General features: G+C 42.3%; 2 protein-coding genes across 5 annotated transcripts; both read left to right on the top strand.

The window, feature by feature from the left end:
* Positions 1 to 284: 284 nt before the first annotated feature.
* Positions 285 to 7,258, top strand: s100u (S100 calcium binding protein U). The gene is made up of 3 exons (XM_005927596.3): positions 285 to 505; positions 3,069 to 3,201; positions 3,532 to 7,258. Exons 2-3 carry the CDS (start codon positions 3,082 to 3,084, stop codon positions 4,051 to 4,053), a joined length of 642 nt encoding a protein of 213 aa, XP_005927658.1. The 5' UTR covers positions 285 to 505; positions 3,069 to 3,081; the 3' UTR covers positions 4,054 to 7,258.
* Positions 7,259 to 8,893: 1,635 nt separating this feature from the next.
* On the top strand, positions 8,894 to 14,112 carry s100s (S100 calcium binding protein S). 4 transcript variants are annotated; one of them, XM_005927593.2, is made up of 4 exons: positions 8,915 to 9,005; positions 10,298 to 10,344; positions 10,680 to 10,833; positions 11,026 to 14,111. In XM_005927593.2, exons 2-4 carry the CDS (start codon positions 10,331 to 10,333, stop codon positions 11,212 to 11,214), a joined length of 357 nt encoding a protein of 118 aa, XP_005927655.1. In that variant the 5' UTR covers positions 8,915 to 9,005; positions 10,298 to 10,330; the 3' UTR covers positions 11,215 to 14,111. The 4 variants fall into 4 exon arrangements, with proteins under 4 accessions (XP_042078583.1, XP_005927654.1, XP_005927656.1 ...); XM_042222649.1 differs by having other exon boundaries at positions 8,894 to 10,348; positions 11,026 to 14,112; XM_005927592.3 differs by having other exon boundaries at positions 8,894 to 10,344.
* The last annotated feature ends 1,645 nt before the right edge of the window (positions 14,113 to 15,757 follow it).

Raw genomic sequence — 15,757 nt, 5'->3', positions numbered from 1 at the left:
CGCTATGCTTTTTCTTTACTTTTAGTGAGTGAAATACTTTGGGAAACGCCTGAGCTGTGTGCAGATGAAGTAATCCCACCCGCCCTGTCTCCTCGTCCCAGCAGATGAAGCCGCTCCAAGCCACAAGCCTGCCTAGTTGGCGTGAAACTGAACAAATCACACATGACGTGAAACAGCTGGCTCGAGAGCCAAAGATAATTCCAATAAAAACCGAGTATAAGTGTTTTGATACACTTTCACTCCCTTTTCACGAAAGTTGGGGTCGCGCTCTTGCACATTCCCAATTCTCCGCTCTCTCTCTCTTCCAGGTACACGCCCTCTGACTTGTGAAGGGGGAAAAGTTTTAAGGACAGGAAAAAAAACCCTAAATCACGGAAGAGATTCTGCAGTCCTACTAGTTTGGCAAGTTCTCTGGGCGCAAAGCAGCGTAGAAAGGTGGAGAAGAAGGCAGAAACTCAAATTTGCGCACATTTGTACACTTCTCTTGTCCCGCAGGCTGTAAACGGTGAGTTAAAAGGGTATTTTTTTGGCTTATTTTAGTAATCTCCTCCGTGTATGCAGCTTATTTGCTCATCAGGGTTTTTTTTTGCCACGTTTCGATAAACTCTCGCAAGAGCCATCCCATGAAATTTGGCCGCTGTCTGACTGCGGGACGGTTTCAATGACTCGACTCTACCGAAGTTTTGAGTTCACGTTGCACTTCCATAAAAAAAAAGTAAATCATTATAGTTAGTGGCTGTTTTGCTTTCATGTGCGTTTACATTTTAGCTTTTACAGACTGTGTGGGGTTGAAGCATGAGCTCCTTTTCTTGGAAAATATATTTGATATGATTAAGGCAGATGCCGACCATTTTGCCAAATGCCTATAAAAAATTAAAGTAACTCTGAGTGACAGTATTGGGCTTTAACGTGACACATCAACCAGGCATCCGGGTCGCGCGTAAAAGTGCATTTTTGAGCGATTTTTGGTGGCGGTTTTTACACCTTTGCGCACAATATGCTTTTAATCGAGAGGCCCGTGAAGGCGGCAGTTTGTCTTGCTGAGTGGAGTTTTGTATAGTTGTGTCTGTCACTTGTGACAATTTTATTTGTTTTGGCTTAAACATTTAAAACTAGTCTACTTGTGGTATTTGGGATGAGTCCTGGAAAAAAGCGTCATGCTTGTGGACGATGTGGATTCAACATTGTCTGAGTTTTCTGTATTTGCAAACTTGGAAGAAAGACAATGACTGCGCGCTGTATTTTACAGCCACAACCTAACTTGTTCCTCTCTCAATATTTAATGCCACACTAGCGGTAGTATTGTCATTACTCTGCGCACCTACCGTATCACATTCGCCCGTTTGGAAACGCAATACTCAATCCTCTCTGGGCTCTGAAGGGAAATGGGAAACCTCTGGTTGTAGGCCTGTATATTTAATTATTTGCGCAGTAGTTTTGGGGCCTTTAAGGCAAATAGCGGGGATTAATGTGCCTTCTCTCCCGAGTCCAACAAGGTGAAGCTCTGACGTGGGATATTTGTTTAAAATCGTGCGCGCTTTTAGAAGCTATTCAAGCAATACTGACTTACGGCAGGTCGTAGGTAAACAATGAATGTGAGAAATGAAAGAAATGTCAGGCTGTAAATAGAAGAAATGTATTTTGAGTAGGACGCAGTTAAGCAGTTAAGGCTCTTGTGCATTCAGGCTGTGGAGGGTGTGTCACCAGCGGAGGAAGAAGTCCCCTAAAGTTCCTAAAAGGCCCGAGTTTGTTTGTTTTAGCATAACAAGAAATTAACAGTCGATTTCTTCATCCATAGCTGGGCAGTTTAAAACTGGTGAAACTAATTTTCCTTGAAAATACTTACGCACACACACACACACACGCTTGTTTGTAACTTTATTAGGCCACTATTGTTCAGTGACAGCTGTTTTGACGATCAGAGATGTGCTCACTCGCCTGCATGCAAACGTGTGGTTATATTGTGCGCTCTGTTGTGGCACAACAAGGTCAGACAGATACAGAGCAGTAGGTCAGCTGCAAGTGTTAGATTTAAAACACTCTATGGTGTCAAAGCCTGCTGCTATTTAACATATGCTGAGACTAACACTAGCACCATAAACTTCAGGTGGGTGTTGTAAAGTGCACAGACTTTAGTAACTAATGATGTTAATTTTCTGCATGACAGCTTCCTTGTTGAAACAAAGAACAGTTTGTTTCTGTTTTGTACTTTGCGCTGCTACATTTGAATTCTGAAGTTGACATGCAATATGTTTGCCTTAAACATATCTTCTCTCTGCGTTGGGGCAGACTAACTCGGAACTGGCCTGTAAATTCCTGTCTAAGTGATTTCAACAGGCAGCAATGAATGGAATTTCTGCGAACATGTGTCACCTATTGGCATGTTAAACTTGGGGAAATGCCTGTAGACTATATGAACGAGTTTGTAAAGATCTAAAGTCCTGATAGTCTCTCTGTCAGACTCCAAACATCTGCAAAGGTTTTAATGTATAGGAATTGGCTGCTGATGTGTAATGAAAGAGTGATAATCCACAGCAGGCCTAATTGTCCCATTTGGTAGCGTGAAAGGGGGTAACAGAGTGAAAACAAGAAAGAGACAGTAGCAGGTAAGAGAGAGGCAAGTACAGCTGGCAAGGTAGCAAAAGCAAGACAGAATGAGGGAGAGGGGGAGCGGGAGAGAAGCGCAAACAGGGACTAGGTAATCCCTTAGGTAATCTGAAGCCCAGTCCCCTCGGTAGCTTCAGTAGATCAGATGACCTATCAAAGATCAGAACTTCCATTGTGTGTTACAGCTTGTCTCTCAATCAGACTCCCTCTCACCCTCTCCACTTATCTCACGTCACCATCCCTCCCTTATTGGAACTCAAGGCTCAACACCTGAAACAAAAGGACGCGCATGGAAATGAGGAGATCCTCTGTTTCATTTTCCACTGCATGTGCCTATTACTGCAACACACTTGAACCACACTGTCTCCATGCAACTTCCCTCAAACAGCACGCAACAGTGATTATTACCATCTAAGTATTTATCTATCTATGATCATTGTTTTTATCTCTCCCTTTTTTAGAGAGAGAGAAGTCATGGAGAGTGCCATTCAGACCATGGTGAAGGTCTTCCTGAAGTCGTCCAAAGGAAGGGAAAGTCTAGGGAAGAAAGAATTCCAAAACCTTGTCTCATCCCAGCTGGGAAACATCCTCACGGTTAGGAAATCTTTGTTGAAATCTCAGAATTGTTGCTTATATTTGGATTATGTAATCATCTTCCACAAAAGCAGACAATGGTGTTGTGTTAGCCCTGGCCAGCCTTAACCTGTCCAGATTTTTGAAATGTTAACTGTGAACAAATGTTGCTGTAATATACAGCCAGTACATGGGAAAAGTGATCCGGTATGATGAAATGACACGGATCAACATTATAATGTAAACGGAGCTACTGATAGAGGGCCATTTACTAATCATGTATGGTGATATGACCAGTAAGAGGTGAGGTAGAGTTACTAATCATCATAATTGTATGTGCCTACTATTCAGGGCACAGACAGCAAAGAAGCGATAGACAACATGGGCAAGGGGCTGGATAGCGACCAAGATGGCAAGGTTGGCTTTGAGGAGTTCATGAAGCTAGTCGGCTATGTGGCCTGCTCGCTGAGTGAGCAACGTTCGCTCGCCAAAGAGGAACCTGCACAGAATTCTGCATCTGCACAAGTGGCACAAAGCGTCCCCAACAAGGACGATCAGAAGCCCAACGCGAACGAGGAAGCGAAGCCCGAGGCGAACGAAGAGGCAAAGCCAGCAGCAAGTGCTGAAGTGAAGGTAGAAGCAAACGCAGACGCAAAGGCAGAAGTAAAGGTAGAAGCAAAGGCAGAGGGGCAGACGCAGCCGGAGGCAGCAAAGGAAGCAGCTGTGTCTGCCACAGCTGCAAAAGCAGGAGAAGCGGCTGTAAAAGCGGAGGAAAACATGGAGGAAACGGTAAAGGTGGGGGAAACAGCAGACAAGCTCCCCGCTGCTGTGAAGGAAGATGTGGAAAAGAAGACAGAGGAGGCGACCTCATAGGGGACAATTCATCCTTCACAACAAAAAAAGAAAAGAAATCACACTACACACATTCAAAACACTACACAAAGCACAGCCTTATCAATGTTAAAACGAATCGAAAGCCACTAATGATTTTTTTTTTATGTTTCAAACACAGAACTTTGAAATAAAGCAATATTGGGAAAAGTTAAAACACTACAAGACCAGCTCTAAAAAAATAACAAGATATTCCTTTTTATAAGATAATAACTGTCAGTTTATTGCTTTGTACTACTAGTTACCACTATGTTCTTATGTACAGCATGTGCATCCCACTATATAGCACATTTACCTCATTATGATAATATACTATGATAGCATGCAGACGTACGCTATCCCGTGCATGCCGTGTCCCTGTGAAAACTTTGCTGCACACGTGACCAACGCACCACTGCCAACGAGACCTTTAGCTTAAACCCAAACCTGTGCTTCCTGCACAGTTGTGCCATGCAGTCCTTTGGGTCCTTGGTAAAACAGAAGTAAATTACATCTTAAAGGAATAGTTTGACATTTTAGGAAATATGCTTTTGAGAGTAATAGCCAAAAATTCCTATACGTTAGATAGCTTTGATTTGGCTAAAAATAACAACACGAAACATCTGCCAGCATCCCTAAAGATAAGAAATAACATTTTACAACAACTTTTTTGTTTAATAAGTTGTTCGCATCTTTTTAGAACAAAATACATTGATCATATCTGTTATTTAGTGCTAAAAGAGGGTAGCTGTTTTCCTCTTTAACTATAATTGATTTTCCATACAGACCCTAGGGTGCTATTTTTCTTCTCTTCCAACTCTTTAAAGTGTATTTCTGAATGTGTCAAAGTGTTCCTGCATTAGGTGCATGAAAATCTGACAGTACATTTTTACTAACATTCTCGTGCTATATTTCTGATTGAGCATGACAATAAACAGAAGTGTTTTGCTGATGCTTTGCATTACTTCAGCTTGTCTTAACTGTGGTATTGGCCTCCTTTAAACCTTCTTCTTCTTCTTCTTCTTCTTTCTCTTTCAAGTCTGCTTCACGGGCTCACTGTGCTGCAAAAGTTAACTTCATCTGATGTCTGCAGCGTATTCTCGTCACTTTTAGTCTGCCATAAATTAGGAACTGGAAGATCAGGTGTGACCTTTGGCTAAATAATTAAGGTTCAGGGTTGGAATCCACACCAAAGGGCCATTAAGTGGCCAAAGGGGAGCCCAGATGAGCCTCATATGAGTGGGCTGGTCACTAGAGGGGCAGGTCAGGAAAGACGCTCTTGTAACCTAAGTTGAAGAGAAGAACATGATAACTAAAAGCCAAGAAGTCAAGCAGCCTTAACAGGTGTCACTTTTTAAAAATTAGTGCCTGTATTATGTGTATTTGAGACAGCAGGTCCTGCCTATTTAACCCTTAGGTGTTGGGCGGTTCATTATCAGGAGTGATCACTGGCAGCACAGGACAGAGGAGGAGTGACAAGCAGAAACTTGACCTCTGTTTTGGAGGCTTTCCTTATAGTTGTTCATCGTTGTGGGTGTTTTTGTTTGTTTGTTTGTTTTGTTTTGTTTTGGGGTTGTTGTTTTTTTGCTGGTTTAGGCACCGTTTGTTCATCCCTGTGTGTTTGTCTGTCAGTCACACTCTCATTCTGTTTAAAGACCCCGTTTGACCTGCAACTGGATCCTTGGGCATTAGGCATTGGGAAACTACTGGATTAGGCATTTGATGGGTAACACACCCTGGGACACAAACAATTACATGAAAGTAATCCCGGGCTCCAGTGAACCTGCCTATCAGACGAGGTGGTAGTGTCAAAGGTATCATTATCAGAGGTTGTGCTTTTTTTTTCTTTTTTTTTTAAGCAAAAAAAAAAAAAAGAAGAAGAAAAAAAGAATACTGAGCCATCAATGTGTGAGCTTCTGCAAAAGGCTAATAATGAGATGTTGCATGCTTTTGGAAACTTATTACCATTTTATTACCATTATTGTGGCCATTATTTAAGTTCTACATGGCCTCTTTATAATTAACTATTAAGCCTATACATAACTCTTATCTGGACCACTATGGAGATAAACTTGAAAGTGTACTTCTTTGTCACATTATATGCAATTTGTTAATTACAATTTAATGATTTGCAAATTGTTTCATCATCAATAATGCACCCATGAAAACAAAAAGGTTTGTGTTGCAGGCCTGCTGTGTTGCAGGTCTGTGAGACCAGCTGCAAAGTGCTTCAGGCACACACATTTTGGGCAGCGGACCAAATGTGTACCTTATGTACTGTTAGAGCACCTGGCACCGCAAACCGCTCAACAGCAACACGGGCAAGACAAATAAGCTTTCAGTCATGTGACCGCCATGGCTCACTGCGACACTCCCATTGTAAATAACCTCATTTACACACTCTGCTCAGACTTTATACTCACAGTATGCTACGTTTCCCGCCACAGTTATTATTAACACACTTACTGAACAATCGTGGCTTTTTACACTACGTTATGATTTCTTTTAATAAAATACGTATAATTTTTATACTGCAAATACATTCTGGTACTTCCTATGACTAATAGAACCATCATCTCTTAAATTGCTGTAGTCAGCTTCCTGTTTAACTTGCACTAACAGCAGATGCCGTGTTTTTGAAGTGAGCATACCTGGGTTGCACATCATCTAACAAAGGTAATATTTGAATCTCTGCGATGATGACCTATGAGAGCTGCAGCCTCTTTCAGAGAGCTTAAACTGTTTGCAATGGCAGTGTTATTATTCTGTCCCTTAGTGCAAACCCCACCCAGCTTTAACTCATGTAGATTAAAAACATGCTGGAACTGAGCACAGCAGATTTGCAGTGGGGATTGTTTGCCGTCGTGTTTTCGTTGCTACACAATGAATCTCTTTCATTCTGAGATACAGAAGATGAAGATAACAGCATGCGTTAAGAATCTCCAAAGTGATACACGTACGAGTGTACGAACGTGTGAGTCATAATGTTTGTGATTACGGGGCCGTTCCCAGGGAACTGTGCAGGCTTTTATCACTGTGCATTAATGCAGTCCTGCCAAGTACAGCAGTTGGACTTATTCAGGTCCACTGACCTGTACAGTAAACTTTATTATGCTGATTTTTTAACTTCATATGTAACGCTGTATCGTTTTGGATAATTTTATGTAAAGTGTAATGGCTAACATTGAATAAACTGTGACAATAACAAGTTTTTGTAGATTGTTCAATTAAAAATCCTGGTGTTGGTGTTAAGGTTTTTACAAATCAGGATGGAAAATACCTGAAAGTCAGTGACGTAGAAGCTCATCTGACTGATGATGCACCACAACTTACAGGTTAACATAATCTGTGAAGTAAAGAAAGTAAAAACATCACTGCATGGGTGTTTTGCACAAGTGTGGCCATGAGATTGAGCACAATTTGGATGAAGATCCATAAAGTACAAGAAGCTGAAATTCTGTTGAATAGTTAAAGGGTAACATGAGCTAAAAATCTATCTATCCATTTTCTATCATTTAATGGTAGTCGTCAGTAAAAGTATTCTAATACAACCTCAGATGAAACGCAGCACATGACAGATTACACAGTTTCATCATTTATATAAAAGAAATTAAGCCAAAATGCAGAATCAGTGAGAAAAACTAAATACATCCTTACTGCTTCCAAAGAAATTAAGAAGGAAAGTGTTGGCAGAGTGCCATGAAGGAAAGACATGAGCAATGATCTTAAAGAAGCATTTGTTGCTGCCCTTCAATCTCAGAAGGCGGTACTTTGCCATTCCCAAACAGGTTTTTGTCCATCATTCTACAGTGAGAAAGATAGGTGGAAAGACAGTTGTCAATTGTTCCAGGAATGGGCAGCCCAGCAAATTCACCCAAAGGACAGACCATGCAACGCTTAGAGACTCTGCAAAACACCCAAGAGCTGCACTGGAGACTCTACAGGTTTCAGTTAGCATGTTAAATGTTAGAAATTAGAAAAGACTAAAAAAAGTGTGGCGTTTTGGAAGAGTTTCCAAGAAAAAACAGTTTTAAAATGAACATTGCAGCAGAGCTTAGATTTGCAAAATTGCATCTGAACAAATCCCAAGGCTTCCGAAAAAGCCTTGGACAGACGAGACCAAAATGGAGATGTTTAGCCATGAAGCACACCTCAAATCAACTCTCCTGCACGGTGGTGGAGGGGTGATGATTTAGGCTTGTTTGGCAGGTGCAGGACCTGGGCAATTTGCAGTCATTAATTTCATCATGAACATGAACACTAGAGTGAAATGTGAGGCCATCTGTCTGACGGCAAAAGCTTAACCCAAACTGGGTCATTCAACAAGCACAGCAGCAAATCTACAACAGAATGGCTGAAAAAGAAAAGAATGAAGATTCTGCAATGGACAGATCAAAGTCCCAACCTCAAACTGATTGAAATGTTGTGGCAGGACCTTAAAAGAGCCGTGTGTAAATGAATGCTGGCAAACCTCAATGAACCGAAGCAACGCTGACAAGAAGAAAAATTCCTCTGATAAAGTTATAAAGAAAACGAGTGCTTCAAGTTATTGCTGCTAAAGGCAGGTTATATAAGCTAATGAATCATAGGGTGTACTTAATTTTTTACACACTGCCTCTGCATTTTGATTTAGTCTTAAATATATTACAGTGTAATATATCACACGCTGTTCATCTGAGGCTGTTTTTACATAAATTCCTTTTCATGACTGTATGCATATGTGATGAAGAGAGGAGGGGAGTTGAACACCTGCGCAGAGAGAGATAGATGTAAAGGAAACTGAAGTAGTATACGTAAGTGGGTGAAGGAGTTGGGGGTTGGGGGGGTGGAGGAGGAGGAGGGAGAGGTACAGGTGATATTTAAGCCACTGGCAAACTCTCTCCCCATCCATCTCCGCCTTGGCTCTGTCCCCTGCACCTCTTCAAAGACAAAGGAGGCCCTCCATCAGTACTCAGGTAAGACGGATAGCTTGGATTTTGGACTTTCTCCTCTGTATCCGATGAAAGATTCTTTGTAAAGTGTTTTAGCAGCTGCACAGCCGAAGTAAATACTCAAATGCCGTTAGTGCAGAACGGATAGTGGGCACTCAGCAGCAGACTTGGAAAACAAACTGCGTGAGTCAGTTGGTGATTTTTTTTTTTGTCTGGACAAAGCACTGCTGGCTTTCCACTGATGTGCAAGCTTTGAGAGGAGCATGACAGGAAATTTGCACATCAGTGAAATATGGAAACAAGCGAAGCCAGTAGGGATTTGTGGCAGAGCAGCAGAGCACTGGTAGGAAAGATAATATACTGAACATACTGGACATACCAAATCTTTTAGTCTCAGCATGTCTTGTTCCATTAAGCTGATTATCTTCTTTTTTTTAAACTCAAGATATTTAATGCCATGCATCACTCGATACGGATATTGCTTCATCGTTAAGATAACTTCATACATATGCATTATTACTATACTCACTCCTGTGTCACTGATAGCATTTCCATCTCCATGGCTTCCTTTTGTATTGTGCCAGTCAGTGAGACAGTGACCCCTATAGATTTTCCAGTGAGCCAGCTTTGGTGTCCACTGGCCTCGTCTTTTGTCTGTGCTGCCTGCAGCTCTGACCTCTCTGGTACAATGCTCTGCAGCATGACGAGAGGCAATAACTGGTGACTGACATTAACATCCCTGTCTCCTTATGTCAGAGATGATAATTAATAAATCATGCACAGGGGAGCATGGCAGACTGATTGTGCCCTTTGGTGTTACGTGTGGTAAGGATTAGCATCAGCACAGCTCTGCACACTGTTTTCCAGTTAATAGGTCCCTGAACTTTAAACTTTGGGCCAAAAGCTGAATGCATCTTGGCAAGAGTGGAATTGAAGTCCCTCATCTGTATGCACTAGTTAGTGTATATGCTGGCAACTCAGGTTACTTGCCCCCTTAGTTTCTAAATGTCGTTACCAGGCAAGTGTTATGTTTCACTTGTGGTTTCCATTTGAATGATAAGACTTGTTACAGGATCAGCAAATAGAGAGATGTGGTTTACATCGAAACCATTCATTGCTGATGCCGTGGAGTTAATTGGTACATGCATTACCAATTCAGCTTACAACACCGATAACCCAAGGATCAAAGAACAATGAAGCGTGTGCTTTTTTTTTTGTTGTTGTTGTTGTTGTTGTTTTTGGGGTTTGTGTTTTTGGAAAACCCTTCACACTCATGCTTCATTGACAGTGACTTATCTGTGTCTGTGTGTGCACAGTCTCTCCACGAGTCCAGCACAAGAAGCTCCACGATGCCGGACACAATGTGTGTAAGATTGTTCAAAAAAAAGCTTTCCCAAAGCTGTCCTGCATCTTTTCACCCAAACCTCTGAAATGTAAAACCTACTAAGGTTGCACACACACACATACAGTGACCTTAGTAGACTCTGCAATGCATGCAGAGCATTATTAAACCCAATGCTTAGAAATAGGGAAAAACCTCTCTGCTTTGCTTTGCTTCCTTCTATCTATCCATCCATGAACTATCACTCTTATGGAGGTGGCTTCACCCTTGACTGCTATGTGACCGCACATGCAGCTGGGGCTGGAGCGGGCATTATGTGGCAGAGTCTGACCTCTTTACTTGAATCCCCCTTCCAGCATGTCCAAGGAGCCCAGTTCCAACCTGGAGAGTGCCATGCAGATGCTCATAAAGACCTTCCACAAGTATTCGGGGAAGGAAGGCGACAAGTACACTCTGAGCCGGGGCGAACTGAAGGAGCTGCTACTAGAGGAGCTGGGGAGTTATTTAGGGGTAATTATGTGGTTTGCACACTAACACACTAATACAGTTTACAAATATGCATGATGCAAGTAAAGATATTGGCTCATCTCCTCAGACGCACAAGAACAAACAAGCCTGTGCAGTTATGTATGCCCACAGACGCACGTGCATGACACCTAACACATTCTTAAGCCTGTCTCTCTCTCTGTTCCACACTGACAGAGCTCCAAAGATAATGAAGCAGTTGAGAAGGTGATGAACGACTTGGACGCCAACAACGACGGGGAGGTGGACTTCACCGAGTTCATCATTCTGATGGGCGCCCTCACAGTCGCCTGCAACGACTTCTTCCTGGAGTTCAAAACAGACGACAAACCCAAAGACGGCGAGTCAGCGCAGAAGAAAGATTGAAACACTGCAAAAGAAGGAGGGGGGGTGGGGGGGCGAGAAAAGTGAGATGGAGAGGGCGTAAAAGAACTGTAAATCAGCAGAGGAGATAGAGGACAGAAGTGCAATGGCTTCTCTTTTTTTTAATCTTATGCAATATGTAAACACTACAGCTACACACGAGGGAAGAGGTCCAGCGCTTTAGTTTATGGTTTCACAGAACACGGAGCATTCAGGAGGAGTAGTGTTTTTCCTTCTGCAACTGTTTCTCATACCACAGCTTATCCGGAGCTAGTTGCACTGTTCTCAGAGCAGTGGCTAGTTTTATATACACGACAGGGTTAATTTCAGCTTCTTCTAGCTCAGATTCAGCAGTCACTTAGGTTTAGTAAGGCACGGGAAAGACAGGAAGTTTGGGGATGTTTGAGAATGTCTTGCACGTGAATAACTTGACAACATATATTTAGTCACAGAATAAGTTACAGATTATACCAGATTGTACTCAGTCTTGAAAATATTTATGATTTGTCCCCTCTCTTTTGCTTTTGTAATCTTTTCAAAATATTAAACGTGGCATTTAACCAAATATTAAGCGTGGTGTTTGCAGTGTCACGTACTTGAAAATATAAGCGGACTCTTACAATGCAGAAGTACAAATCTATAATTTGTCACACACGTGTGGCAGCTGGAAGTCGAGTTGAATATCAGCAAACTGTGAGGCTGTGGTTGAGTGTAAGCACTGACATTTTGTGAGTACTGCTTGTCTGTGTGTGTGTGTGTGTGTTTATGCATGTCTGTGTGTATCTGTATATTGGGGATTCCCACAGAGTAAACTGCTCTGGCTCACACATCCTGCCAACAATATCCTGCAAGTCTTGTTCCACTAGATATAAGCTGACCCAGATGTTTGACTTGGAAGTGCAAAGAAAACTTCTTCAAAAGAGGAAGACAGAGGGAGGAGAGAAAGAAAAAGAGCGAGTGTGAGGCAAAATAATGAGTGCTTTTGTGCATATGCCTGTGTGTGTGTGTAAATGAAAAGAGGGACAGCAAAGCCAGAGAATGGATCCAATTTATGAAATACATCAGTCAAGTATGTAAGTTGGAAAGTGGTGGTATAATCACAGAGGAATGCTCAAGCTGCTGTGACTGTGAGCACACTAACTGTCCCTCTCACACGCACGCACACATAGATCAGTAAATCAACACGTCCTCTTCCACCTCATTGGCTTTTGTAGCTGCTCGTCACTTTTAAAATATGGCTGGAGAGGGAACACAAAGCAGATGAATTACATTAGATCCTCTCCTTTCAAACCACTGAGGGATTTCACTTGGAGGTGTAATTGTGCTTGGACACTGATGAGCTTAACTACCTGCTCTTCTTACCTTCAGCAATATTAAGAAACTGATTCCAGGTCAGCAGTGCGTCAGCGGGCGTGGCGTAAGCGATCCGCTTTCATTCCTCTGCCCTCTGTGTTTTCCAGAGGTGTCCTCTGGTTGGTCGGTTTGAATATTTGAGCTCGAGGTGCGCAGCCCGCAGACAGGTAATGATTTCAAAACAACGCGTGTAAATGTTAACCCTGTTTTGGCCCGAGGCAAAGCAAACGACCTTTTATGGCTGTTAACGGTCTTGTTTACTGCATTTCTTGTTTCATTCCAGAGCAATGATTAGTTTCAACGACTTGCCGTGAGGAAAGTAAATAAGAGAAAAGTACAACACACACACGGATCTAGCAGTCAAGGGGGAAAAAAGGAAAAAAAAATATACAGATCATAACAGTGGACCTAATTCTGCAGAATAAAATTTGTAATTCTAGTAATATTTTCCCTCTATGCTGCACATTTCAAGGCTTGGCTTCCCAGCTGTCTAACTGTCTTAGACTAGAAACTGTTTTTAGTGAAGATCTTCACTGAATTCTTCCTTTTTTGCTTTGAGCAATTGGGTTATTCAGTGTCAGGGAAACTGCCTGTAAATGTTTATAGTCACTTCAAATAAAAAAACTCTAAAACTCCTTCAGCTAGGAAGGGTAGAAAGATAAAGATGTTGAGGGTGAGAGCAACAAGATGCAGGAAAGCCACAATTCACATGTGAAAAACAGGAATTTAGTTTGATTTGTTTGTCACCTGAATCTAGTGAAGCAAACTGGTTTGTCAGCTCTGCTTGCCTTTCTGTACAAGTCTGAGATACCAAGTCAAGTCAATCTGCAACACACATGGAGGGCACACGCCATATATTTTACTTGGGTAAAAGTGCCAAAGGTTTAGCTGCTTTGGTGTTAATAAAATTAACACCAAGTGTGCTGGAGTGGCAACAACGACACAACCTTCAAAACAGGCCGCTGACATTTTTTTCCATGCTCGTCTTTTCCGACTGTTTTTCACTTTTTTGCATTTGACTAGGGTCAGAGTCATGAAGTGAAAATCCAAGTCCCCCAACATGGAACATCAATAAGTGCTATTTCCAGAAGGTTTGCTGCATCTCCCATCAAAGTCTCAAGAGGAAGAAGGAGATTCCAGGAGATAGGCAGTTACACTAGGAGAGCTGGACAGGGTTGTAGAAGGTCTTTAATCCATCACCAAGACCGGTATCTGGTCCTTTCTGCAAAGAAGAACAGGATGAGCTACAAAATGACTTCCAACAGGCCACTGGTGTGAATGTCTCTGATCAAACACTCAGAAACAGACTTTGCCTCAGGCCCGATGTCCACTAGTGGAGCTGATCGGAATTTGCCATTGAATACCAGAATTGGTGCTTCAACCACTGGCACCCTGTACTTTTCACTGGTGAGAGCAGGTTCGCTATGAGCACATGTGACAGACAGGAAAGGGTCTGCCTGTAAGATTGTGCAGCATGACCAGTTTGGTGGTGGGTCAGTGATGGTCTGGGGAGGCATATTCATGGAAAGACACACAGACCTGCCATAGGTATCAGGATGAAACCCTTGAACACACCGTCAGATACTACACTGGTGCAGTGGGTCCTGGGTTCCTCCTGGTGTACAACAATGCCTCGTGTGGGAGAGCATGCAGGCAGTTCTTAAAGGATAAAGGAATTGATACCATTAACTGCCCGCCACATTCACCTAACCTAAATCCACTAGAACAGCTCTGGGACGTTGTGTCTCGGTCCATCCAATTCCACCAGGTTGCACCTCAGACTGTCCAGGAACTTCCCCAGGAAACCATCTGTTCTGTCATTGGTAGCATGCATCATTGTCAGCCATTCATAAAAGCAATAAAATTTCAGCAAAATGTACTAGCCTGCATCATTTTCAATTTGATTTTCCTGGTGTCTTTGAATTCAGGCCTCTGTACGTTGATAATTATCATTTCCATCAAACGATAGGGCATCCTTTCACTCCTAACCCATCATTGAGTCCATGTCACTATAGATATCCAGCATTTTTTTCCTACTGTGATTTGTCTTTTTAAAGTTTTTCTTTAATTTTTTGAGCAGTGTACTACTAAAGTGTAAAAGTCTTAGGAGAACAACATGCATCACATAAAAAGTACTTTTCCTAACTCTGCAATTCTGTCTTATACGTATATTGAGAGCAGTCCTGGGTTTGTCCAGTGAATTGTAGGCTTGTAGCTGAGGTTTATCAGCTTTGAATCAGGGTGAGACAGACATGCTGCATGAGTTATGCTTCAGAGCAGTTACTTAATTCTCAGTCAAATGACCTTTTCAACCACACGGGGATGAACAACAGTGCGGAGACATCCTGCAAACAGTGTCTAAGAGCACGCCTGACCTCGTGAGGTGAGCTGATTTAAACTTAAAGACAACAGTCTCTGCATGGCAGGTGCATCCTGTGTGAGGAGAGGAGACGAGCATTACAAAGCCAGGCCATGTCACTGGCACAGAGCCTGAAGCATCTGATAAGGACCTGCAGGAACACTTCGGTTACCAACAGAGCAGGTCAAGCGACACCCAGATGTCAAGCCACCCTGTCCATCAGGCAGTGAATCCTGAAGCGATCATGTCAGGCTGTCATGCAAGCCTGAGAGGGGCTCAACGATTGCATGACAGCCCTGACGGCACTGATGTGAGAGCAAACTAAAATTAGTCATTCGAGTATACAGTAGCATGGGTGGCTCCAGGTCTATATCATTTGACGATTCATTCTTTTCCAGGTGTATCTCCCTCCCTCTCGGGTAGAATTTGAGAAGGCCTGCTTTCCTCCGCTTCATGAAATCCATCTTGATAGAAGACCGCAGGGAGACCTTATGGGTGCAGCACAGTGCCAGAAAGAAGTCAGCAAGCAAGTGGATTACATTGATAAAGAGCAGGCTTTGTTAGTGAAAAGGGCATTACCTCAACTTCTGAGGTGCTTTTTGTTTCTTTTAATTGAACTTCAGGAATTTTTTATGCTTTTGCATGACCATTTAAATTCCAATTCTTACTCATAAAAATTCTGAAATAATCTTTAAAAGTGTAATACAAACCACCAACTTGACCACGCACACACAAAGAGCACTTTAGAGTTAAAGCTAAGAAGATCAAGATGGAGACTGATGTGACTAAGTTGAGGTACAAAGTTTAAAAACACTTTACTAAATCTTATAAGAA

The sequence above is a fragment of the Haplochromis burtoni genome, unplaced genomic scaffold, assembly GCF_018398535.1.
Source record: "Haplochromis burtoni strain Fernald_Lab_line unplaced genomic scaffold, NCSU_Asbu1 Contig_90, whole genome shotgun sequence".
Taxonomy (NCBI): Eukaryota; Metazoa; Chordata; class Actinopteri; order Cichliformes; family Cichlidae; genus Haplochromis; species Haplochromis burtoni.
Note: the sequence above shows the minus strand (reverse complement) of the source record. Positions and strands in the feature narration are given on the sequence as shown.